This window comes from Bipolaris sorokiniana (genome assembly GCF_000338995.1).
Source record: "Bipolaris sorokiniana ND90Pr unplaced genomic scaffold COCSAscaffold_1, whole genome shotgun sequence".
NCBI classification, from domain to species: domain Eukaryota; kingdom Fungi; phylum Ascomycota; class Dothideomycetes; order Pleosporales; family Pleosporaceae; genus Bipolaris; species Bipolaris sorokiniana.
The window spans coordinates 1826186-1851405 of NW_006911895.1; the positions used below are offsets into that span (position 1 = coordinate 1826186).

General features: G+C 49.5%; 11 protein-coding genes across 11 annotated transcripts; 3 read left to right on the forward strand and 8 right to left on the reverse strand.

Moving 5' to 3' along the window:
- Positions 1-42: 42 nt before the first annotated feature.
- COCSADRAFT_212013 (uncharacterized protein) lies at positions 43-1499 on the reverse strand. Its single transcript, XM_007696702.1, has one exon. The coding sequence runs from the start codon at positions 1026-1028 to the stop codon at positions 174-176; it is 855 nt and encodes a 284-aa protein (XP_007694892.1). The 5' UTR covers positions 1029-1499; the 3' UTR covers positions 43-173.
- A 5652-nt stretch (positions 1500-7151) lies between these two features.
- COCSADRAFT_21814 (uncharacterized protein) lies at positions 7152-8069 on the reverse strand (the record flags this gene model as incomplete). Its single annotated transcript, XM_007695887.1, has 2 exons — positions 7152-7511; positions 7905-8069. 2 exons carry the CDS (start codon positions 8067-8069, stop codon positions 7152-7154), a joined length of 525 nt encoding a protein of 174 aa, XP_007694077.1.
- A 1963-nt stretch (positions 8070-10032) lies between these two features.
- Positions 10033-12387, forward strand: COCSADRAFT_32308 (uncharacterized protein). Its single transcript, XM_007696067.1, has 5 exons — positions 10033-10244; positions 10299-10593; positions 10643-11022; positions 11074-11299; positions 11356-12387. Exons 1-5 carry the CDS (start codon positions 10080-10082, stop codon positions 12066-12068), a joined length of 1779 nt encoding a protein of 592 aa, XP_007694257.1. The 5' UTR covers positions 10033-10079; the 3' UTR covers positions 12069-12387.
- A 178-nt stretch (positions 12388-12565) lies between these two features.
- COCSADRAFT_212056 (uncharacterized protein) lies at positions 12566-14618 on the reverse strand. Its single transcript, XM_007696703.1, has one exon. It carries the CDS (start codon positions 14548-14550, stop codon positions 12706-12708), a length of 1845 nt encoding a protein of 614 aa, XP_007694893.1. The 5' UTR covers positions 14551-14618; the 3' UTR covers positions 12566-12705.
- Positions 14619-15940: 1322 nt separating this feature from the next.
- On the reverse strand, positions 15941-16864 carry COCSADRAFT_155785 (uncharacterized protein; the record flags this gene model as incomplete). Its single annotated transcript, XM_007696704.1, has 3 exons — positions 15941-15982; positions 16038-16509; positions 16563-16864. The coding sequence occupies 3 exons, from the start codon at positions 16862-16864 to the stop codon at positions 15941-15943; spliced, it is 816 nt and encodes a 271-aa protein (XP_007694894.1).
- A 345-nt stretch (positions 16865-17209) lies between these two features.
- Positions 17210-17970, reverse strand: COCSADRAFT_32311 (uncharacterized protein). Its single transcript, XM_007696068.1, has 2 exons — positions 17724-17970; positions 17210-17606 (listed from the first exon to the last, which is right to left on the reverse strand). Exons 1-2 carry the CDS (start codon positions 17866-17868, stop codon positions 17398-17400), a joined length of 354 nt encoding a protein of 117 aa, XP_007694258.1. The 5' UTR covers positions 17869-17970; the 3' UTR covers positions 17210-17397.
- Positions 17971-18115: 145 nt separating this feature from the next.
- COCSADRAFT_106369 (uncharacterized protein) lies at positions 18116-20053 on the reverse strand. Its single transcript, XM_007696705.1, has 2 exons — positions 19334-20053; positions 18116-19286 (listed from the first exon to the last, which is right to left on the reverse strand). Exons 1-2 carry the CDS (start codon positions 19913-19915, stop codon positions 18402-18404), a joined length of 1467 nt encoding a protein of 488 aa, XP_007694895.1. The 5' UTR covers positions 19916-20053; the 3' UTR covers positions 18116-18401.
- Positions 20054-20155: 102 nt separating this feature from the next.
- COCSADRAFT_106372 (uncharacterized protein) lies at positions 20156-21382 on the forward strand. The gene is made up of 2 exons (XM_007696706.1): positions 20156-20411; positions 20469-21382. The coding sequence occupies exons 1-2, from the start codon at positions 20348-20350 to the stop codon at positions 21113-21115; spliced, it is 711 nt and encodes a 236-aa protein (XP_007694896.1). The 5' UTR covers positions 20156-20347; the 3' UTR covers positions 21116-21382.
- A 108-nt stretch (positions 21383-21490) lies between these two features.
- Positions 21491-22297, reverse strand: COCSADRAFT_106376 (uncharacterized protein; the record flags this gene model as incomplete). Its single annotated transcript, XM_007696707.1, has 1 exon — positions 21491-22297. A coding segment is annotated over exon 1 (729 nt), but the record flags the coding sequence as incomplete, so codon positions are not given.
- A 551-nt stretch (positions 22298-22848) lies between these two features.
- COCSADRAFT_78765 (uncharacterized protein) lies at positions 22849-23816 on the forward strand (the record flags this gene model as incomplete). Its single annotated transcript, XM_007696708.1, has 4 exons — positions 22849-23128; positions 23290-23378; positions 23433-23583; positions 23635-23816. 4 exons carry the CDS (start codon positions 22849-22851, stop codon positions 23814-23816), a joined length of 702 nt encoding a protein of 233 aa, XP_007694898.1.
- Positions 23817-24074: 258 nt separating this feature from the next.
- COCSADRAFT_166605 (uncharacterized protein) lies at positions 24075-25068 on the reverse strand (the record flags this gene model as incomplete). The annotated part of the gene is made up of 3 exons (XM_007696709.1): positions 24075-24620; positions 24677-24913; positions 24973-25068. The coding sequence occupies 3 exons, from the start codon at positions 25066-25068 to the stop codon at positions 24075-24077; spliced, it is 879 nt and encodes a 292-aa protein (XP_007694899.1).
- Positions 25069-25220: the final 152 nt, after the last annotated feature.

A 25220-nucleotide genomic window follows, 5' to 3' on the forward strand; every position in this document is an offset into this window, starting at 1 on the left:
GGACGTTTGGGTAGCTATGTGTTCGCTGGCCGTGTTAGCGAGCTTCGAGTACATCAACATTCATACATAGCTTTCTGCTTTTACCCCCTAATCAGTAACGCACAGGCTTGTGAACTACTCCTATGACCCCAATACCAGCACTTCGGAGGCGTCTTTCCCACACCAGCATACCCTCAGTTACTCTCATCGTCATCGATAGCTGTAGTACTGTTCTCGTTCGTCCCCCGTTCGTCCCCATCATCGTTCCCCTCGCCGTCGTTTCCATCGTGGTTGTGGTTATGGTTGGCATCGCCGTCTTCGCACAGACAGCAAATGCAATCGTCCGGCAGACCTTCCTCTAATCTCCATTTGCGCACAATGCCTCGCCCCAAACGCTCTCCACGAATGCAAGTGCCGTCTACATAGACTGATAACGACTTGTCGCAATTTTTGGCGAAACCAAGCTCACCAGGCTCCATATGCGCAAAGTCAGCAGCTGAATGCTCCTCGTCTTGTTGCTCTTCCTCCTCGGGCTCTTCGGCGTCTCGGTCCTCCATCTCGTTTTCGGCGTCAACCCATTCCCCTGCAACCTCTCCCTTGCACCAGTTACAAAGAATTTTTGGCTGTGGACCCGCTCCGAAACTCGCCCCACAGGCACATAGGTGACGGTGGCCGCCTCCGTCGTCGTCTTGGACAACGATATGGCTAGCCATGGCTTTGTCTGCGTGATCTTCTTTTACATAGCAACCCACGCACAGCCAACGGTCCAGGAAGCGCTTACGGAGTGTGCAAGAGCATCGAGATGAGCCTTTCTTCTGTCGTTCCTTGAAGCATGCCAAGCACACAAGCTCTTTCCGTAGGGTGATAATCATATTGAGGAACGATACAATCTCGTTGCCGCTATATGGAGGTTGAGTACGACCGAGAGGGCTGATGATCTGTTGCTCACCCAGGTTGATATCCAGAAGGCGCTCTATTGGCTCCGGATCGCCGATGGCAGGAATGTGGAGTGGAATGTGGAAACGGCCGCGATCGTGGAGAGGCTCCATTTCTTCGATAGGACGGTACCAGGCAGATACATCTCCATGCTTTGGTGGAAGGACAGAAATCGACGCAGTATTCAGAAAGAAAAAACCTGCCCACCAGCGACGTTGGTCGTACCCAGCGTCCTCGACGAGATGGTTGTAGAAGACATGTATCCGGCATTCATCGCATGTGTTGATTCCGCACTCCACACATGGACGCGATTCAGTTCGAAACCCATCGCTGGCACAGCCGATAGTTAGGCGAAAACTCTTTGCTGTGCACGCACAGTGAAACAATGTGCGCAAGTAGGAGCCCAGCCCAGCACACAAGGTCTTAGAAAGTAGATTGGCCTTTACCCTCGCATCGTGTATTTGGATGTGGCTATGAAGCGTTTGGCACAATTGGGTCACTGTGACTAAATCATATGGCGGAAGGTACGAAACAAGTGTCTATCGTTTATTAGTCATTGAGCGCCAAAATTAGTAACAGGGTGGAACCTACTTCTAGTACCGGATATAAGGTCAGTGCTACTGCGAGCGGGTTGGTCGCGTTTGAGACAGCTAGAGGCTTCTTCCACATGCGAGATTGCGCAACCTGCTTGGAATTCGTCATTTTAGGAGATATTTGGGAGAACCGTTGGCAAAGAAGTTAGTGGGAAAGTGTGCCGGTACTCGTATAGGCGTGTGGTTGCTGCTGTGGCTACGGACTCGCCCGAAAGCTGTACCGCCACAATGGACGGGTCCCACGAGGGGGTTTTGAAGCAAGTGATTACAAGGAGATGGAAGATTCAAGAGGAAGTACGGTTGAGGAAAACGGCAGTGAGACACTCAAGGCGCGGGTTTCAAACAGGAAGTCACATGTGGCACGTGCACAAACAGTCACCATGGGAGCAAACACCACTCACTCCAGCATGGTTTTGTTTGTGGCGAAGGTGAATCACGTAGGAATTGAAATGTCGCCATAAAATGTCCGTTGGTCAAAGCATTCCGGGTGCTGGAAGTGGGCCGATGTGTGTAAGTGACTTGACGTAACGCAGACCCAACTATCAAAGCCGTCAAGTGGGAACTTTACATCTTCGGCTATATCTCCGCTGATACGAAGGCAGTGCCAATCGCAGGAATTTAGCAAAGCTCTCCAAGTAATAGGGGCAAGCATGGGGAGAAGAATTACCTTCCACAATCATTGGAGCCTGCGTGCGGCTCCGCGAAATATATGTATGCCTTCGCCTCAGTATCCACTTTGGGTTGCGGGTGGTAGCCATAAGCCACACCAGAAGCTCTTGACTCGGCTCCGGATTCCTGATTGGCTCAGGCCCTGTCTCGACTTGCTTTCCATGAACGCGAGAATGTCACAGTCCTTAATGGCCTCGGTATATCTACTACGACGCTCTTGAATGGAGGGGAAATCGGACGACTTCTCCAAAAAAATCATGTCATACTTTAATAAAAGCACATTTAGTGCATCACCTATTATGGAGTAAGCAAAGTTTGCTGTGGTTTGTGTTCGTATCCTTGTATATGGTTTGACGCAACATTGGCCTACTAGACTTGGTAAGCTAGTCAAGCGTGTACCAAACACTAGTTTCCAGACATTTCGAGCTGATAAATCATACCTAGCAGTCTCTGAACAGCTATGCTGCTTATTATATTTGTGTTAGTTGCGTGCTCGCTAAATCTCGGACCGTTGTCGCGGCAGTGTGCTATGGGCTGGGTTCCAGGGGCACCGGATGGGGACGGATCCGGAACCGAAATTAGTTCCGCCTGAGCTAGGACGATGATCATCGAAGGTGATCTTTCGAATTCAATGACGATTATCAATAATATGATTTCAACGTTGGAGTGCTACGGCGAAAATGAGGCGATGTAAGCACTGCCCTTCGTATTCCAAATCTACGGATTCGGGTAGCGTTGCGAATGTGGACCCTTACATTCGCTACAAAAGTGGATATTACTCACTATAGAAATAGAATTCGCAACTTGTATAGTGGAGAATAAGAGTGACCTTATTGCCTATAAAGGTTCCAGCGCGCTGTAAGGCTAAGATGTGTGCGAGGAGACTGACCCACCATCTACTGTCTATAAGCTTTAGGCGCAAACGCAATCGACGACCCTGTTCAATTTAGTGCTGTAGATGAAAATCAAATACCAAGGACATGCTCTAGCCATGCTGAGCCTCATTTCCAGGACGTTTAAATATATCAACGCGCGTACAAGAACTAACTGCCGAAAATGATCGGTACCCTGGAATTCACATCCAAAAATCTCTAGACACTGGGATTGATCCTATTCTTAGGAAGTGCATACCGTATCTGATAAGAATAGACGAAAATCTATCGGAATGCTCGGATTTCCCGCAGCAAAGCGTCTATTTTCTTATTCTATATCATTGCCAAACTCTTCAATGCCGTACACGCATCACCAACATCAAACAACCCTTTCTTCTTTGGCCCTTTACATACCACACCAAGGATTTAAACAGAGCCTTAAACGCTACCGAAGTCACCTTCCTATCCGTCTCCAGAATAAAGTGCCACTCGTTTCACGAGCCCCATTATAATTCCAACCGACTGGCTCGGGGTATTTACAAATACGATCACACCCAAGCCTCTCTACACCGATCACACACCTGCAAAGACAAGGATCTCGCTGCAACAGAGTGCGAAACTACCCAATCAAACGACGAAAAGCCAAGTCGTCTCAAGAGATAAACCCAGGACTGCCCCAATTGACACCTTGTGCATCCTGCGAACGACTTACCATGTGTGTCTTCGACAAGCAAAGCCCCGCATCTATTAAGTACTCCAGAAGTGCGATAAACTTTCTTAACACAGCGCAGCTTCTTGACCTCTCCCTCAGCACATCTCCCTCGGACAACCGATCTCTCCCGCAACCTCTTCAATACCCTTTATCGCACCTCACCTCACCTCTCTTCCCAGCTTCTTAAAGCAATACAGATTACATCGTAGATAACCCCCGATTCTATTACCATCTCCAGGACACCGGGTCATTGCAATCCCACTCAATTAGCATTGGTGTCGCACCTGCTAAAATCGAGAGGAAATGTGAGTCTTTGTCACCATGTTGCGGTAAAAGCGTGAGAAATGGAAAAAGACTTTTGTTTCGAAGGATTTTCTGAAGCCGTATATACATCCCCTTTAAGTACCGTGCCCTTTAAGCTTCTTTGCTGTCACTTAGGACTCACTTCATGGGAGTTTATATATAGCTCGGCCGGTTTGTTGACTTTGTCATGTTACCAGATGAGGACGCTGGTGGATTTTTGTGGGACTTTATATAGGACTTGGCATCAACGCGACGAGAGGGGAGTGATTGAAGAACGTTAAGCAGCTATGGTCCAGCAAATAGAGTAAGAGGAGGTAATTGCGATTGATTTGAAGTCCTAGTGCTACAGTGTGTTCATTGTCTTACTTCACTTATCTCATAAGTCACGATTGCAAGAGTTGTCTGTTTCGCTTTCGCGCGATACAAAAGAATTGGAGCATAGCAAAAACATTTGTCGATTATATCAGACGTCATTTTGGCAAATCAACTTCATAACCCTGGAATTGACTGTCAAATTACTAAAAAAAAAAAAAAAGGACCGCTAAGAGGTATTAAACTAAATCTAATGTTTGGTCCTTGCATACGATCCGATTGTGGCCCAGGTACCTTCCTATTATAGCACCAATGAGAATACTGATGCCCTTTCATGTCACTTGGGCACTCCCTTTCCCATTCCCCGACAATTCCCAAATCCCGATACCATACGCTCTGTGTCGTCACTGCAGCTGCATGATACTTGCCCAGTCCTCTTAGCCCTGGAGAACACTCGGCTGATGCGCTGCTTGCTATTAGTCAGTACATGGGCTACGATTCGTCAGATACTGCATACAGACATACCTTGCACTTCGTAGGAATCAATGTTCGGTATATTTTGTGTAGATGATTTTGTCCAAACCAGTGCGACATCCCCACTGTTTCGTCAGTTCATACTTCGCGACCTTGAATGTGATGCCATACCGGTAGTTTCTTTTTGCTTGTCTCCAGGTAGCGCGTGGACTTTTGTCTAACTCGTGTGATATCCTCAGGTCTTTGTACCAGCGTTGTTTACCTCAACAATTGTTGTATCCGGGCAAGCTGCAGTCTTCCCTTTCTTCGCGGTATTCAAATCAACATCTCTTTTGGCATATGCTTGGTGGCTTCACCCGCTAGCCATATCATAGTCCAGAGCTCGGCAGCCAAGTTCATTGTGTAATCATATGTGCCCTCGACCAGCGGCCAGGTTGGTTGATAGTGTTGGTGCTCCATGGTAGGTGAGAATTGGACAGCCGGGCGTGAATATAGCGTCCTGATGTTCGAAGCTTGGGTGAAATCAATGCTCTAGATAAAGAGTGCTTTTGACGATAGCGATGAAATCTCGTGAGATAAGGTGACTGATAAGGGTCAAAATATGGCATCATGGTGATTGGAACGACAAAGTGGGGCGGTGAGGGCTCGCGATACACAATTACCAAAATGAAATTCACTTAATAGTAAAGCTTGACTTAATGTACTACCGGTACGATTGGCAGTAGAATTGCGCCTCTGTAAAGGCTTTCAGAGGCTCCTTGTGCTTTCCTGAAGAGAGTGATATCACGTGAGCAGCCATTTCTATCTAGCCACCAGAAGTTGGCAGATAGGATATTGAACACTAGCGCAGGAGTATTGAGTGCGCATGTTGTGACAATCCAGTTACTGAATATTCCACTTGAGGAGCCACATACCTACAAAAACTTCAATCGTCCCAAATGTGCATATCACCAAAGATGCAACTGGCCTGTATCTGCTTCCTAGAAAGTTCTAGAAAAATATCCAGCCCCATGATAGTGAATTACCACGTACTGGAGAATAGGAACTTACGACAACCCTTTCAGTAACTCGTTCTATATGAAGATCAAGTGGCTCTTGTGCGATTAACGTTGGCGAAAGAGGTGCTAGTTTTGGTGGATATATGTGAATTATCAAAGCTGCATTCGAGAACTAATGCAAAGTCATCGATAGATGGGCCGATAAAATCCACATCTCTTGCTCATTGGCTCACTTAGATCAATGCTGCTGCTGCTTGGAGGAACAGTCCTGACTACTATATACAATGACTTGACTACAGATGCGACTCTTATCCGTAAATCGGCTGTAAGTTTCACTAGACCGCTTTGCGTCTAGTGAGAAGAAAGCCGATGTGCAAGAACGATGTTACTGGGTCAACTTAAAGTTCGGAATCAGCAGACAGTACTTACAACTGAGTTTATGGGTTGCTTGCCAGTCCCTTTCAGGTATACAATGTTAGCTTTGCGAGTCAATTTATAACAGATACGAGTAAGTCGCAGTGTCATTCAGATTGCCCTGTTTCAACAGTAACTTTCATGTTTTCGGCAATTTGCATGACAAATGTCATGTCTTCAGTACTCCACTGTCGCACAGAATGACCAATATTTCCTGATACGAACTATTTTAATTTTCGGCAAGAAATCTCGCCATTTCATTGCAATCCTCAGCATTTTCAGTCAGGCAATACATTCAGCTTTCCCGCAGCGTTCAAGTACGCATATCTCCCTGTAGTCGCCGATTGCGTCGATTTGGGCAGATTAAGGTTTCCCCAACGGTTGACATCGGAAGCAGGTCATGCCGTTCTATTTGACCGCCGAGGAGCAAGCAAAAAAGGTAAACTGATAGCTGGCCTTCCACTAAACAAGGCCGACGGGTGTTTAGGTTTAGGCGGATTGTCATGCGTGCTGCGGCATATATCCAGTCTGGTAGGAGGTGAAGCTCCGTCAAGCTCATCGGAATAATTGTTTCTCACCGTTCCCCAAAAGCTTGGTCTGAAGAATGAGAATAGACATAGAGTTTCTTTTTAACCTCCAGCAGCAACGAGTACTAAGATATCACAAGACTCATTCAAAAGGCGTTGGATCCATGTGTCAGTGTTGTTTGAGGTACTCCGAAGTTAGTTCAACGTGCTGGGTTCTTTGACAAAATCTCCAATTGGATACAACAAGAACAAATCGCATGCCACGCCATGACAAGCTTGAGCATGCGGTCTGCTTGCGTCATGCTATAGACGAGACGATGCTCGAGCAGAACGCACAAGTACGGACGAATAAATCAGGAGGCTTATCTGAGCAGCCCAGATTTGAGGTTACGGCATCTACTAGCGATGAAATCCGGCAATTTCAAAAATCTCATCGGGCTGACCCGTATGTACCAGATGATAGACTTGCCGTCAGAAGATTTGCTGAAACTGGCTAGGCCAGTGTGGTTGCTGAGTAAGACGGATGGCCCATTTCCAGCCCTATCGGAGTAATCTTCTGCCCTACTTATAGTTATATCCGCGAGTAGGAACTCACTCGCATTTCCGGAGAAGAAAAGGATAGCACCAAGATTGAAAGGCTCTTGGACATGGGGAGAAGATGCCATGATAACCATGATGTACGATGAACAAACAACGGTTGCTGGTGGTTGAGCAGTGTGGATCTGCCGTCATGTTGAGTTGCACATGATGTGCCGATGCCATGATCGCAAGAGAGCCTTGGTACGGCATGGACGAGGCAATAGCCGGTAAGCCTGGTTACATAAGATCGAGCGTTGAGCCCTACTAGGAACCCTATCGTCGTTCAGTAGACCGTAGACTGACGTGGAGTCTGTACAATGTACATAATCGAGAAGCGTCTGAGAAGTCAAGGATAACCAATGTAGATTTCTCGACGTGTAAAGAGATGATGTGAGTGTTTGGGTTCAGTTTGGTGAATGATTAAACGCGTTCGGGTATACGCCAAGACACTAGCCTCGATCCGCTCTTGGTGAACTGTGGAGACGGCCTCGTCCAATTTCTGCCATCCTGACACTCATACCCTCCGAGCTTCGTACCTTCCCGTCGCGTTCCGCATTTCCTAGTGTTCCAAACCAGCACACGCCAGCTTGAGCTCGTATGCCGGATGCAGATACAACTCTGACTTGACCTATATGAATTGAGCTCACATGACCCTTGGCCCAGGACCAATCATGCTCGTCAAACAGTTGAAGAGAAGCCATGTTCAGATCGTCCAGGACTTCACTTTGGGCATCGATTGACCTGCTGCGATCATGCCAGACGCGTCTGACGTTCACCCTTGACTGCAAATCGGCAGTTAAATGTCTGGGCGCGTAAGCCGTAAGCCGTAAGCCGGAAGTCGTATTAGACCAAGTACATTAGGGCCTTTTAAATGCGCATCCACCCCTGCGAAGTTCGACGGCAGTACTAGCCCGATGTTAGCGGGAAATGCCGTGCTCATCATTTACTAGTATATGCACCTAGCAACCATGTGTCTGCAGCATTTACAACTTGGTGTTGTCTTCGCCATCTGACCAGTAGGGATTATAGGAAGAAGAATCATCACCATCATCATCATCATCATCATCAATCGATTGGAATGCAATACTCGGACATCTTGGCCACCGGCATGCATCAAAACCCCACATCCACAATGGGTCAAGCTGCAGTTCTGTCTCAACGCGAGACCATCCATTGTTCAACTGCTGGATCTGGTACACCTTCGACCTGATTCTCTAAGCGCCGGGTTACTTACATACGTGGTGCATAGTAAGTACATATTCCGGCGAGGCTTACGTCGGCTTCGATTGCCGTTGTTCACAATTGTGGCGTTACATTGAGATTGCCACCGCACATTCTATTGTTCTCACCACATGTTGCTGTAGACGTGAAGATGATGGACCGTGAACAAACCACCCAGTCTTAGTGGTCTCACGTCCACTTCACATGTTCTTGAACACATGAGACAATCGCCACCCACCATACAGCTAACTGTACATACGCGCGTATGAACTTACTTATGGCTATGTACGCAGTACATAGCACAGTATACGACTTTCTGTGTGTTGTCTCAACTTACCACTCCGAGAAATCCGGCTGTGACCGGACCGTCGATCTAGCCGTGTTGAAGGGGAAACGCTACGACGAATCCAACTAGCTAAACTTCTTATACAAATCTACTTCGGGATGCCGTCACCAATCTTCCCTCAACAAAAGAACATGGTCTTGGAGGGATTCTCAACGGTATTCGAATGCTCCATGGTTTCATCAAGACTGCAATCTAATGGCCAGACGTAATTGAGCAGCGATAAAGAACGTTGCATCTAAATGTGCACCAATTGTTGTGAGCCAAATGTTTTTTTTAACCAACGGCCCGGTATGTAAAACTCTATGTACATACTTACTTACGTGATGTCTCTCGGGGATGTTTCTGCCTCATATTGACCCATCGGTGTGGCTTAGAAGTGAGTATGTACTACGTACACTTTGCAGAGATGATCTGCAGTCCCCAGCAGATTGCGCATCATACATGTCTGCGACAACATCCTCATCCAGCTCATTCCCCAATCGCAGTAGCATCCCTTTCCTTCCTAGCCTTATTCGTTCAGAGAGCGTCGGCCCGTTTTCTTACACACGGCTCAAGTGAGATGCTGCTATTCCTGCTTCCCTTCACTCGTACAAGTAAGCGCAGGGCTGTAAAGAACGACTGTACGAACGAAAATCAAGCATTCGTGGTCTGGATCAGCGATCATCAAGTCGCAGGGTAATGGCAGAAATGAACAAATTAAAGAGATTGGAATCTGGCTTTGGCTGAGCAAATAAGGTTTATGACCCTGACGCTAGCGGGTCAAGTGTGGTAGGGGTACAAGGTTTCCGCAACCAGCATCCCGCCATCCACTCCGCTATGACCTTGAAGGCGCCGAACGGGCAATACCAAGGTCGATTTCGGCGTTTTGGGGGATTGAGGGGCCCTCGAGTCCTTGTTTGTTCCACTGCGCGCCCCCCGCCCATTCCCCTGCATTGCGGTGGTATTACATGTGATATTGGCCTTTCGATTTAAGAGGCTTCCACGCGACAAACTTCGCTATGACATAGGAGCTAGTGTGACGCTTGGGTAACACCACAGCTCACTAGGGTCTGGGTCTGGGGGACAGCTCAGACTACTTGAACTATCCTACGCCTCCTCTTCTTGCCGTGGCAAGATGTTCTCCAGGCCCCACACCTTCAACAAAATGGACGAAAGAACTGCATCGAGCGGCCGCTCTCAGGATTATGAGAAACACGATGGCAATGCGCTTGAGATGGTGACCTCACAGACGCCTGTTCATGAACAAGACAAACCTCAACTGTCGCAGGTCGGCAGCGGCGGCGATAGTGGTGTAATCGTCCACGAAAAGGTCAGTCTGACGAATGCGGTCGTGCGGACATGAGGTGTTGACAAAGAGTTGCAGATGAACTTCAAGCTCTTCACAACTTTGGTATGCATGGTTTTCCTCTGGGTTGGATCTCAGATTCCCCTCTTCATCTTTGGCTCCATCATCTCGTTTATCACCAGAGATCTCGGAGGAGCGGATCGATACTCATGGTTCATGATCGCCTATCTCATTCCGCTTGCCGCCCTTTTGCCTTTTGTCGGTGCGCTGTCCGACCTCTTTGGAAGGCAAAGGGTTGCCATTGCTGGACAATTGGCATTGGTTATCGGTGCCATTGTTACATCGACTGCCTCGAACATGAACATCGCCATTGGTGGGTAGCGTATTCACATGGTCTAACAGCTTTCGCTGACAAACTCCAGGTGGCCAGGTCTTTTCAGGTATTGGTGCGGGTCTCAACGAGATGATCTCACTCTCTGGCACAGCCGAAGTCGTTCCTGTCAAGGATCGCGCCAAGTATATTGGCTTTGTCGTTATCACCATTATTCCCTTCTGCCCGGCCGTCCTGTGGTCTCAAACCATTGCCGAGCATGGCGCTGGGTGGCGCTACAATGGCATCTTCGTTGGTGTATGGAACTTCGTTGGGCTGCTACTATGCGTCTTCTTTTACAGGAGTCCATCTCGCCTTACAGAGAATAACACTGCTCGCGATGTCATCGCAAAACTCGATCTCGTCGGTGGTTTCCTGAGTACCAGTGGTATCACCCTCTTCATGATGGGACTTCAGTGGGGATCAGTGCAGGTTCGTTCAACCAAGCTTTTGGCACACGAGATGATGCTAACGCTTTTCTAGTATAACTGGGGCAGCGTTCACAACCTCGTGCCTTTTATTCTTGGACTCGTTCTCATAGCCGCCTTCATCGTATGGGAGCTCCGCGCCGACCATCCCATGGTTCCACGAGGAATGTTTGCCAAAGCCAAGAGAACCATGATTGTCATCCTGATCCTCATCTTCATAAGTGGTGGCACTTTCTTCGCCTTGATCCTCATCTACCCATCCCAAGTCCTCAACGTCTACGGTAAGCAAACGACACCCGCAACCCGCAGTTGTATCCGCCGCTAACACAAACCACAGGCGATGACCCAACACAAAACGGCCTCCGCTCCCTCCCCATCGGCTTCGGCATCATGGGCGGCGCCTTCTTAGGCTTACTCCTAATCCCTCTCACCGGCGGCCGCTTCCGCGAAGTCATGATATTCGTTACCTCCGTCGCAACCGCCGCCACAGCCCTCCTCTCTATCAACACCCCGCACAACGTCGGCGCAGTCGTAGCCATCGCCTCCGTGGCCTGTACCGCCATTGGCGCCGTCATCATCCCCTCGACCGTCATTGCCCAAATCGCCGCTCCAGACGAGTACATCGCCACCGTCACCGCCCTTACCCTCAGCATCCGCTACATTGGCGGCGCAATCGGCTACTCCATCTACATCAACCTCATGACCCGCCAAGCAACAAAGTACCTGGGTCTCATGGCACAGAATACCATTGCTCTTCAGGCTATCGTCAACCCGCTCATCCCCGCTGGTCGCGAGGCCATCAAGAACATCGTCTTGGGCATCGCCAACGGCCAATTCGCAGAGGTAAGGAGGATCCTGGCTACGGACCCTTCAGTCCTCCAGCGAGACGCTTACCCGATCATCATCGCCGCCTCGCGCGAGGCCTGGGCCCAGTCGTACAAGCTGCCGTACTACGTCTCGATCGCATTTGGTGGTGCAACCGTCGTTCTGAGCTTCTTCATCGGCGATATTAGACAGTACATGACGTCTGAGATTGCGGTCCATGTGTAAAGAAGATGTCTGGAAGAGAGTAGTAGTTTACCCATTCTTTGTCTTTTTTTCTCTACTGCTACTACTTGGCTGGAGCGAATTTTTGCTGGTTGTTTGTTGGATGGATGGATGGATGGATGGGGGTCTTGAGCGCCGTCAGCACTTAGGGAAGCTTAATTTATTTCGATGTTTGGGCAATTAGAATTAAGGCGGGAAAGGGGAAAGGGAAGACTAAGACAACCATACTATATTTCCTCTCTCTCTCTCTTATTTTTGTCTTTTTCTAGAGAATATCCGAATCACTCATTCAAGTTTAGATTTATAACATCCTTTTTTCTTTGGGGGGGGGGGGGGGGGGAGATCGAGAGAAGCTCGTAAGAGTTAATTACAAATCAATGTTTAAATCTACCACACTTGTTTTGATAACAAACTGTCTGGAATTATGTTCGAGTTCTGCCAACATACGCGTGTGTTGGTGACTTGTGTATGTGTGTTCGTACAGTCGAACCCGTATTGGAAAAGAATTGAAATTCGATAATGGAAAACCGAGAACATGAAAATCAAAAAAGTAATCAGAGGGGGTATAAAACGCCATTGCAGGAAAATGCCAAGAATTGCTGTGGTGGAAATTACACGATTTTCAGTCCAACTTTGGTGCTCAGGTGTCGCAAGGGGTGGCGGCGCTCATGGAGCCTCTGATGACGGCTCCAGCAGTTAGAATGCTGATGTAAAGGAAGCTTGTGGTGAGAACGCTACTGATGTAGGCAGCGGGAAGTGTTTGTTGTTGTTGTTGTTTTTGGTGGTGGTGGTGGTGTTGGTGTTGGTGTTGCTGTTTTGTTTGCTCGGGGCAGGTTGAAGGTGTGATAGTGAGATGGGAGACAGAGTGGTCCTTGCTTAGCTCTTTCCATAGTGCTGCCTCAATAGCAGAAGTGCTGCAGTTTTCTCCTTTCTCGTTGAATGACTGTATTGTTATAGCGGGCTCATTGTGATTGTCAGTATCCAATAAAATGTCGTTGCGATCGTCGATTTCGGCCTTATCTTGCCTCCTTTTCGCCTTCTCTGTCGCCTTCTCTTCTTCGTCGTAAGTATCATCATCCGATGCACCGTACTCCTCAATAGTCGCCAGAGTATCAAGTGCATCCATAGAGTCGATGCGTACCGCCCTTTTTGGGCGAACCGAAGCCTCGACACGTTGCGCTTGCCAATCGCACCCATCAATACAGGTGCCTACATCAGGTGATATCGGTGGAGATGAAGACATGTATCCTTCGTCGCGGCCTCCAGTATCGTATTCAGATTCAGCGCAGAAAACAACGTCGTTGAAGTCGAGCTCCTCGTTGTGGGTGGAAGCTCTGGGTTCTAGGGGTCGAACGACGGAGAACATGTTCTCGTCATCAAGCTCGGTTTCAAGTGGCTCGAATGTTTCTTCTTCATCTTCGTCGCTCTTCTCCCATGTATCGATGGAACTTGAGTCCTCTTCTTCCTCTTCCTCTTCAGATTCTTCGGCGCCATCCCTTTCTAGTTGTGCTTTCCACATGCCGATCAACTCCTTTAGCTCGTCTCTCGAAAAGTGTTCTTGAGCTGGTGTTCTCCGTGGCGCAACTTGCTCATTTGCATTCTGCTGTTCCTCTTCTTCATAGATGATGTTGAAATCCGGCTGCGGCTCCTGCAGCTCTGGTGGCTCATACAAGTCCATGTTTTGGCTTTCTGTTGCTTCCTCTCTATAGATGTTTTCGTACCTTCTTCTGTTGCCGATCAAATGCGCTTCCTCAATCCCTGTCACAAACACCAATGGTGAATGGCGATATACTTGTGCTTTTTTCCTTCCAGTCAATTGGCTAACATTTTGGAATGCCTTTGCATATCGGTACCGTTGACCATTGTAAGAGCTCAGTTCGGGATATGCCGGTACATCAACCTCGTCCTTGCCGTCATAGTATATACCAATAGCGTGAGTAAGGTACTCATGACGTGCGAAATTAATCTCTTCTTCCGTAATAATGTTGATAATGTTGCTGCATACGGCTTCCGACGATGCTTCAACAGCTTCTAGCTCAGGTGCGTGTCCGTCCTCTAGGTCAATATCCAGTGACTGGTCAAGGGCCATATTGGTGGCATGCGAGGTCAAAGGCTCCAAATGTGCGTCTCCATCGGTGTCGTGTTCTGATGTATACGATGAAGTAGTTTCCATACTCTCTTCGCAACGCGATAGTTGAAGTGGGCCAAGTTCGTCAACACTTGGTGAAGAAGTATCAACAGTGGCTTTCCAAGTATCCAGATCAAAGTCGTCATCGTCATCATCATCCCAATTGAACTTCCGGTCATTACCGGTAGCGATCCCATGTGAAGTCATGTTGCTATATTTGAATTTAAGAATTTTTTCGGGTGTGTGTGGGCGTATTAGTGAAGGTTGCGTGTGTTGAAAGCGAAGGCAGTCGGACAAAGCCGTCGACAAGAGAACAAAACAAAGGCTCTTGCGCCGAGATATGAATGAAACCGGCATCCCAAGCCAACGTTCACCACCCTTATCACGAGCGCACGTGTGCGACAGTGAAATGGAAACCCACGGTTAATGGTCTTGGCGCCCAAGCTATTGGGCTTCAACCAAGTATGGTACGTGCGCAATAGGTTTCCTACAAGGGAGATGAAACTGGCTGGGTCTTGGACGCGCGCGCAAACAGTTTATACAGAGACCTGTCGCGTCAATTATCGACACATTTGTCGCGAATAAGAACATTGTGTTCTGGCGCAGAAGCAAACGCTTTTATGCTGACGAGAGCAAACAGCAATTCACTCGCAAACGGACTCAGCCACTGGCTTGTCTCACCAGGCCGTTCGCATACCATGATGAAGGATGATGTAAGATTAACATTTGATGAAGTTCCCGTGAGTGCCGGCTGGTGTGGGAAAGGGCGCGGGTGCACCTAGGCTTCGGAAGTCCGACAAACAGCACAACCCGAATAAAGAAGACTAAAAGTACTCTCGCAAATCACAGCTGTGACATGCGACAAAAATGCCCGTTCGCGAATTACGTCCAACGAATCAAGACAATGGGATATGTCTGGCAGCGAACACCATGCGTTGGGTCGTGAGGTCCGAGCACGACGCCAAATGATTGTCGCCGCCCACGCATCTACCCCGTAGATCGACGAGGCTGCCCGCGCGTCCGGTAGTGTTTGCAACAGAGAACCTTGGTTCGGGATTCCCCAGAAGCGTCCAGATATGGCCATGGACCATAGATGGCGGATAGTGATCGGTTGGGGTAATAGATTCAAGCTACTAATTGTATTGGTGAACACTTTGGTTTTTGTACATAACAAGTAATGTGTCGCATGTTGTGCTTGCAAGACAGTTTTGATGTGCGCACTATGGTACATCTCAATTGTTTAGCGCTGCCATGACATATCAAGGTCTGATAGATGATGAGTGCTCGGTAATCTGGTTCGATCGCCCTATTACGTCGTGGTTCCCAAAACACCTGAAGCGTTCGGATAGGTTCAAGGAACCGCGACCAGCCTCACTTTGCAGTAGTGCTGCTGGCTGCTTTCTGACATCATTCCGCAGGATTTCTCTCCTTGACGAGGAAACCCAACTTACACTTTTTGTCTTTGCATATTCCAATGTCGTCATCATCGGCACTGTTGAATTCAAAATCCGATCGCGTGCTGATCACGCGCGATGGTGGTCGCAGCGGTGGACGAAGCTGTAGTAAGCGAAAATGAGACTCTTTGACTACAATGAAAGTTATTGCTATTGAGTTGACGAGTGGTTAACCCGCAGCAGATGGCAAACTCAATGCACATATACTCTTCATAGCAATAGTCGAATTTGTGACACATCATCCATGTCTGCATACAGATCATCGATCTCTATGTACATGCTGTCGATCGAGATTACTGGCCAACAGTTTTCCGGTGCATAACTGTAGCCGCCGCCTATATCATGTTAGTGAAACAGTCGCTTGTTTTACAGGTCTTCAATCCGACTCACCTGGTGGTTTGGAAATATCAAGCTATCAGCAAGTACCACATTCTCCCTCCTACCGGCAGCAAAGACGACAACCTCGGCAATATCATCAGGTGTTAAAGGCTCAACTCCTTCGTATACCTTCTTGGCCTTTTCCTGGTCTCCGCCGAACCTTACAACGCTAAATTCAGTTTCTACCTGGCCTGGATCAATCTCTATGACTCTTATCCTTGTTGCGATCAGTTCCCTGCGTAGGGCGTCTGTGAAGCTCCGGACTGCAGCCTTGGTCGCACAGTAGATAGATCCACCCTGGTAGGGCTCGCGACCGGCAACAGAACCAATATTTATAATATCGCCTGAGGGGGTGGAGCGTGCCTTGAAGATGGGAAGGATGGCTTGCGTCATGTTGATCAGACCGGTTACGTTTGTGCTGAACATGATATCGATGTCGGCTGGGGATATGTCAGGGGCTTGGGCAACGCCTTTTACGAGTCCACTTCAATCATGTTAGCTGCAGAGAAAGGCCCTGGTATGCATGGGGCAGCTCACGCGTTGTTAACTAGTACATCGATGTCCTTGAACTCTTGAGGAAGGTTCCCAACAAAGCTTTGGACCTCATCGGGCTTGCTGACGTCCATCTTGACTGGCAGGACTTTAACGCCTTTTGCAAACCCACCAATCTCTTGCGCAAGCTCTTTCAATGAGTCCTCCCTCCGTGCAGTCAAGATGAGTTTCAAGTCGTCTGGCTGTGTCTGGGCAAATTCGAGGGCTGTTGATCTACCAATGCCAGAAGATGCACCGGTGATGACAATTGTCTTGCCCTTGAGGCGCCCGGCCATCTTGGTCGACATTTTGGCAGTGTGATGTTGAAGATAGCTCTGTAGTTGTGTACTGCAAGGGACGATGCGGGGTCGTAATGGGGCTTGGGCAAAGGCAGTTGCAGTGCGGAAGAAAAGTTTAGGTGGCGACAGAACAGGCATGTAAGTCGCAATGCTTTGTAATACAGCAATTGATGGGTGAAGAAGTGTGGAGTCTACGATTCGGGGTTGATAACGCGGGCGCAAGTCATAATGGCCATGGATATCGGCGGCAATCCCGAGGCTGCACGAGTCAGGAACAGTGCATGGAGGGGTAGTCAAGCACGGCAATGTGGGGAGCTCTGCATACATCACACCGAGATAGTTTGAGCCGCATCACGTCGCAACTTCATATAAAAGTAAATGGTTTGGTGGTGTACATATCTTCATTCATGTCTCAGCCATATTCCAGGCTTTCGTGGAGACGTTTTATCGTCAATCCGAGTCATTATGCATACATCCCTCCAACTCCAGGCAGGCGCGTGGAAAAAGTGCGGGTATCGAAATCGTCTTTTACAGCGACAAACTTAGGCAGCGCCCTTCTTCTTGAGCATGGCCTCATCCTCCTCCCTCAGCTCCTGGTCGATCTTGGCTCCCTTTGAGGGCTCGTTGCCGTGTGCGCGTGCAGGCAGGGTAGCATCCTTCTCCCTCTGCAGGTCCTCGAGAGACTTCTCTTCACCCTCCTTCTCGCGCTTCTCCTCGCGCTCGAGCTTGTTGGCAATTGATCGTTCATCCTCTGCCATCCGCTGTTAGCATACGTTTACTGACACAATCATTGTTGGGTTCAGCCCAAGCCTTGCCCAGCACGGCCAAACGTGCACCAACACATGCAATAAACAAAGGAAGCACATACTTGAGTCGAGAGCCTTGTGGGAGTTCTCCTTGCCCTCGTGAAACCTGTTCTCCTTCTTCTCCTGCTCGATCTCGGCGTTGGACCTGGTGACCTGGTCGCCAGCCTCGTAGACGTTGCTGTTGCCGACGCTTGAGTTTCCAGACATGTTGGGTATGTGGGTTATGAAATGTGGGAAAAAGATTTGGATTGGAAGATGGGTTAAGTGAAGAGGAGATAAATTGCAATGGATGTGCGGATGATGATGTTGAGGGTGAGTTCTCCCCTCTCCTTATGAAGGGTTTCTTCTGCCCGCAAAACTAACATAGCGATGACGTAGTGTTATAGTGATATCATCGGTGGAGACGAACCGCATGTTTGGGCGCCCAAAGCGATACGAATGATGACATGTAAATGGCCGATGTGGTGCCTGCATTGTAAATTTGCATACAGTATAGCGATCACGGAGCTGGGGTTGTCGTGTGCTTATCCCGAGCTTGCTGCGATTGCGCACTGGTGAAGGAGCTCGCTTTCGTCATTTTACCCACATCAACCCATCTCTGCAAACCAGCTAACCACCATGTCTGTCACCAGCTACAGACCACTACCACATTTGCATACTGTGTAACATGCGATTACATACAATTTTCGGGCAAGCGCAATTTGGAACATGGCAACTACTACAATCAATACACGCGACACTCAGGCAAAGCTCCGCTTCTCCAACCATCTGTCTACGAGGGCCAACGCCTCCTTGGGCTTGTCAAATGGAACAAGATGCCCCGCTCTATTTACCGTTGTAAAAGCAAAGGTCGTCTCCCTGCCGCTTGCGGTCTTGGTCCTTACCTCCTTGAACCACCCTACTTCTTCTCCATCGTTCTTCCACATTCTCTTCGGTTGTGCAACAAACGCTGGCTGGCCTTTCCATTGCATTGTGTTGGCCCACTGCAGGTTTCCCGCAGTATTACACGCAAGATCAAGGTTGCATTGGTAGAAAAGCACGTCGATACCATGCTCAAGAAGGTACAAAACTTGTGGCTGTGTGCTCTGAACACCATCCCCAGTCAGAGCAAAGGCCCATGTAATGTCCAGAGATAGGACTGAGTAGTTGCCCGCAGCTTTAGGCACGTTAAGAGCTTGTCGAACTGATGGAAGATTGAGATACTTTTGTATCCTCGGGATCTCAGGGTAGCACAATTCGTCCTTCGTCTCGCACCCGTCTGTGATGTCGTAGCGATTGCGACCACCTTCGCCAGACTCGCCGTCGTAGTATTGTATGACACCCTCGTCGCATACTGTCTCAGCAGCGATGCATATGGCTGGATCCGGGTGGTCATAACAGATTTGAGTGAGTTCCATGCAGCGAGGTAGGTTTGCTGCCATGATATCGCAGCGTGTCTGGTTGAACACGGGATTCTCAACACCGGGATTCATTGTGCAAAGAGTCTCCCAATAGCCAAAAGTAGTATCTTTGGGCGAGACATATGCATTGCCGGTGAATGTTGATTTCAGGTTGACTTGCGGTCGCTTTGGGTACAGGAGGTTCTGAGACACAATCTGCGCGCCGAGTGCCGGAACATAGTGGCCCTGGTGATAGTCAGCTTGTACACTTGACTATGGTGCAAGAAACCTACGGCATAGCTTTCTCCAGTGATATGGAAGTCTCTTCCGGAAAGGCTTGGGAAGACATCGCTGGTGAACAGCTGCAGGAAATGATGCATGTCTTCAGCCGCTGTGAAGCTCGTAGCCGGAAGCGGGACGCCTGGGTCAACATAGCTGAAGCCCACGCCAGCCGGCTGGTCGACGAAGATAATATTGGCATTCTTGCTCCACCCGTATTCGTTGAAGACAGTGCCATTACCGTGTTCATTGATCATGCATGGTCCCAACTCACCCATCATTCCAAGCATGCCAGACGCACCTGGGCCTCCACTCAACCATAACAACAGCGGATCTTCGGACGGCTTTCTTTGTGATTCAAAGTACCAGAAGAAGATATGTTTTGAGCCGACATCTAGCCAACCAGTATATTGTTTACCGTGAGCGTTGCAAATCGTGTCGTCTTGCTGCTCTCTGACGCGGATGGCATGGTGTTCGGAGAACTGACTCTGGTACAACTGGAAACCTTCAACATCGGGTGTCTCTTGGAATGGCACCTGTGAAAATGAGGTGGCAGGGACAGTCGCGGCAAGCAAACTAGCAATAGAAAGCTTCATGATTGATGTACACCCTCGCGGTACTGCGATGGATGCTCGATTCAGCACAGAATGAAAACAGAGCAATGACACGTGACAAATCAGTATTGCAAGAGATTGAACAGCTGTATGAAGCTGGAGAATGTCAGATATCCGTAGGGAACGTAGGTGAGGACGGTTGGTGTCCGCGTCACCCCGGGCCCCAGTAAACGATCGTCCAAAGTTAGACAGGGGTGTGGGGATTGGTCTTCACCCGCACCTCGAAACAACCACCGTACGCGACTGTATCCTCAACCCGACTATTTTGCGCGACCTGACCGCGTCAATCAACATCTTGAATACGATTCGCCTCCGCCGCATTGTCGAATCTCTGCTGGAATCGCGCACCAACTTACAAGTACCCACCTAACAATCCCCAGCACATACAGCCAGAGCAAAGCACCCTCCTCCACCATGCCCTACAATAACACTCCGATTGCGCCCAACAAGGAGATTACCGGCCATGTGTCGCTTCCGTGTAAGTAGAATACTTGATTGCTATTCATACGACCTTATCCACTAACTCTCCCACAAGTGGCACGCGTGCAGAAGATCATTCAAGCGGACCCAGAGCGTATCACAACTTCCAAGAACGCTGCCTTTGCCATCGCACTCGCTACAGAAATGTTCATCCAGCACCTCGCAACCACAACCTACAATGTCGTAAAAGCTGAGCGCAAGCCTCGTCGCAACATCCAGTACCGTGATGTCAGTAGCGCCGTAGCAAAAACCGACAATCTTGAGTTTCTGGTCGATGTCGCACCTAAGACAAGCACATGGGGCACTGTAAAGAAGAGGATAGAAGAAAAGGAGAAGGAAGATGCGAAGAGGAAGGAGAAGGAAGGCAAGAAGGATCCTGTAGCAAATGGTCAGACAAAACTGGGTGCCCCTGTAGAGATGGTGGAGGGGGATGCCGCAGACAAGGTACAAACGCCTGAGAATGGTGCCGTCACGGCTTCGCAGTCGCCGGACAAGCCAGAGGAGACACCCGATGCCATGGAAGTCGATCAGGGAGTAAACCGTGTTGCGGACAGTGAACCAGAGGAAGATGCTGCAGCCATGCAAATCGAGATGGAGATGCGCGGTCCACCAAGTCAGCCCCCAGCGACCGAGGACAAGCCTGCCAGCCCAGTAGTTAGGCGGCCGACAGGAGGTTTTACAGCTATTAACGGTAACAAGTAACTTGAGCTGATTCAGGACTGGGGGAGAAGAATTGTTTGCATTGCATTTGGCGTTCAGCAGGATATACCATGCCGAGGGTACTTGACGAGTTGACGGAATTCGATATGGGGGTTTGACTATGCCCGAACGAACATGAAAGATCCGTTCTACCGGATCGCAATATAAATTAAACTATCACAGACTGCATCTTCTGCGTGGCCTGGGTATGATGCTAGATTAGAACCGACTACTTGAGAAAATTGGATAGTATGGCTTGAAGCTCCACCGACTCCTCAACCCACTTCTATCAACCACTTCGGATCCATCCCCCTAGCTAACCTCCGTATTCCACACCTCCACACTCCCCACCCACCCCTCCCTCACCACAACCCCCCGCAACACCTCCTCCGTCCTCTCCCACGGCACCCCAAACTTCCCACTATTAATCTTACACATCCTCACACTACGCACCTCGTCCCCCAGCAACCCCAACAACCCCAAGCACCCCTCAACCGCCCTCCCCGTATTCCTCAGAATCTCAGCCACCCCATCCTTGCCCTTCCCATACCTCCGACTCGTAAACAGACACCCAATCCAATGGCCCTTGTCACCGTCCACCGGCGGAATCAACAGCGTTGTACCGACTGGCACCGGGTTCCCGGCTTTCAAGGAATGTTCTTTGGTGCAGAAGGTGTGGTAGATGGTGTATGCGTTGGGATAGTGCTTTTTGAAGGCTAGTGCGATGCCTGAGCCCCAGGAGCCTTGGGTGTTGCAGGCATGAAGGAGCAAGGTGCGCGGGGGTGCGGTAAAGAGGGAGCCGGTGTGGTGGTTTAGGGAGAGGGTTGTGGAGGCTGTGGAGGGAGGGGCTGGGGGGAGGTCTTTGTAGGAAAGAGGGGCGAGGGTAGGAGTGGCCTTGGTGTCTTGTCGTTTTGAGGGGAGGAGGGCTGAGGATGTGGATAGTGGTCTTTTGCCTTTATCTTTGCTGGTATCTTGGGGTGCTGGGATTTCTGCTACTGGTAGGGTTTTGGGTTCGTCTTTTGTAGGCTTTTTGGAGGTCGCTTGATCACAGTCTCCGGTTTTTGGCTTGAAGTAGGAAGTGATGGAAGCGTTCTTGTTGTTAGACATGGTTGCAAGTTATTCGAAAGTTGTTATGTGACGTTAGACAAGGTAATAAGTCAAATAGATTCTAAATAAGAAAGTTATACTGACAAGCACCCTGTGAGAAGGGGTGAGAAGGAAGGAATTGTCAGTGACGAGGAAAGCAGTAAAGGAGCAAAGGCATAATTCTGTGGATGGAGATCACAAACTAGAAGCCAGGCAGTCGCCAAGGCTCTCACTCATTTCAGATGAGTCAATCGTCTGTGCATTTGATCTACAACTTAATCCATGGTAGTGAGAGTGAATACATGATCTTTAAGAAAAGAGACATTACAGTTCGGGAGCCGGGTAGATTAAATGGTGATACCATGGCATGCTTTGCCAGAAAATCACAATATAGGGTTGATATCCAGGAAACATAAGATCGCATGTCCAATGTTATGTATCAAGCAAGCCCAGCCGAGAACCCAGCTGCTACACTGCCGTGGTGGTGTTCGGGCGATGACGCTTGGATGGTGTTCGTCGGCCACGAGACCTTCTGGCCAATCAGAAGACACCTGACATAACGCTCCCTGCCAAACCAGCCAAAACTTCAACATCGTCAACCCAAGCTCCTCTCCATCAACGACCACAACCCCCGCCCACTCGTGTCCACGATGCCCGCTCTCGCCAACACTGCCCGTGCCGTCGCACGCTCATGGACCGCTCACCAATTGCCGGTTGCCCGGGCGGCCGGTTGCACCGCCATGCAGACCCGCAACGCCTCGGCTTCCTCGTTCGATAGCCCCTTCAAGGGCACCCCGGAGACGACCAAGATCCCCTCGTTTGCTGCGTACAGGAATAAGGGTGGAGAGACCGGACCCAAGGTGTTCCAGTACTTCATGGTCGGAACCATGGGTGCGCTGAGTGCGCTTGGCGCGAAGGCGACCGTACAGGGTATGTCACCAGCACCGCGACTACCCAATGGAAGGATGAAAATTGCTCGGTGGAATTGATACGGCATATTCGGAGTTGTGGGAGAGCAATTGGCTATTTTTCGGATGATATGCGTCCGCGAATTGATGGAGAACCGAACGGCTAACCCAATCGTTCAACAGACTTCCTCGTCAACATGTCTGCCTCCGCCGATGTTTTGGCACAAGCTAAGGTTGAGATCGATCTCGCCGCCATTCCCGAGGGCAAGAACGTATGTTTTGCGACATCATATGACTACCCGACGATCGGAAGCTGATGAGAGCAGGTCATTATCAAGTGGCGAGGCAAGCCCGTCTTTATCCGACACCGCACCGAGGACGAGATCAAGGAGGCTGAAGATACCAAGTGGGAGTCTCTCCGTGACCCCCAGCCCGACTCTGCCCGTGTCCAGAAGCCCGAATGGTTGATCATGTTGGGTACGTTACACCGCAAATCGCACAGATGGAGATTGGAGTTAACAGCAACAGGTGTCTGCACCCATCTTGGATGTGTCCCCATTGGCGAGGCTGGCGACTTTGGAGGCTGGTTCTGCCCTTGCCACGGATCCCACTACGACATCTCTGGCCGCATAAGAAAGGGACCTGCCCCGCTCAACCTCGAGGTCCCCTCGTACGACTTCCCCGAGGAGGGTAAGGTTGTAATTGGTTAAGCGGAGTAACTTTTGAAGTAGAGGCGCACGGATGTCGAGACTTGTGTGTGTATAGGAGCGAGCATCAACAATTTCCTACGGTTTGATTCACATAGATTCGGCTTGTGTCCTTGCAATGTAACACTAGTTAGAGTCACCCTTTGTTTGTGTTGGTTGCAGGTGTTGCCGCGATTCTATTACTGGTACACGTTACGATAATCACGGCATCTTTCGCTCTACGGCTCTCGTTGGATGCATCGTGCATGAGCATCAAAGATATCATTGACCACTTAGGTAGGTCTTGACAGCCTCAACAGCACCCTTGAACTTATCCGCCTCTATTAGCACCATGTGTCCCTTGGGCTTGACTCCCAATTCCTGAAACGCCCTCTTACTGTCGCTCGCACCCTCGTCTACCGGGGTATCATAATCAAAGTCCGTGAAGCCCACCGCATGCTTGTGTAGCACTTCGTCCTCGGGATGGAAGTAAAACGTCTCCTGGCCAACGTCGGCCTTCCTGTTCTTCTTCTTGCTCGGTGGCGCATCTCCGCTTGGTAATTGCGATTGAATTTCTGAATAGCATTTTGAGAGCACGAGATAGTGGGTAAATGTGTAGGGTTCCTTTTCCTCGACCGCCCATTGAATCTCTTCAAGCAACATGGCGTACATCGGGGGCACGACCTCGTGTGGCATGTTGATAAAGCGCTCGGTCAGAATAAGACCGACTTGCGCCGTAGAAGATTCGGCGAGCAGTGGCGCGAGAGTGGGGATTGAGGAGGCTTTTTTCGATAGGTAGGATGTCAGATCGCTAATTACTTTCTTGTCCTGCAGGTGCTTGTTAGATGTGCCGGTTTTCTCAAATTGACAAGGCGCATACGTACCTTGTGTGTCTGCAGGTTCAAGACTGTAAGGAAAGCGTATGGATCCGTCTCATTGCCGTCAACCTTGACGGTACTTCCTAGGAGCGGTTGCGATAATATGAGATCGGCGAGTTCTGAGAGATTGAATAATTGCGCATCGACGTCGAGGAGTTGGCGCAACAGGTTCTTAAGCCCGTGGAAGTCAACAGCTGGCTGCGGATCAAACCATTCGAAATCGACATTCACCATGTCCATTTCCTAGCATGCAGCGGTTAGCTTGCCATGTTACGAAAAGAAGAATCGACCGAAGCGCATACCTCGTCGCTACCAGAGTCGTCGCCATCTTGCTGCGTGCGCTTCTCCGGCGCATCAGGCAGATCCTCAGGATCTCTCTCAGACTTTCTCTTGGCCATTGGATGTTCTGAGTGTGCAGTATACAAATTCGCTACCAACTGAGCTGAGATGAGTGGAGAATTCGAGCGACGCGACTTTCGCGCTGCGTCGGCGACGCTATCGATAGCGAAATTTTGGGCCCCGCCAAAATTTGCGAGAGTCACGGAGCCCC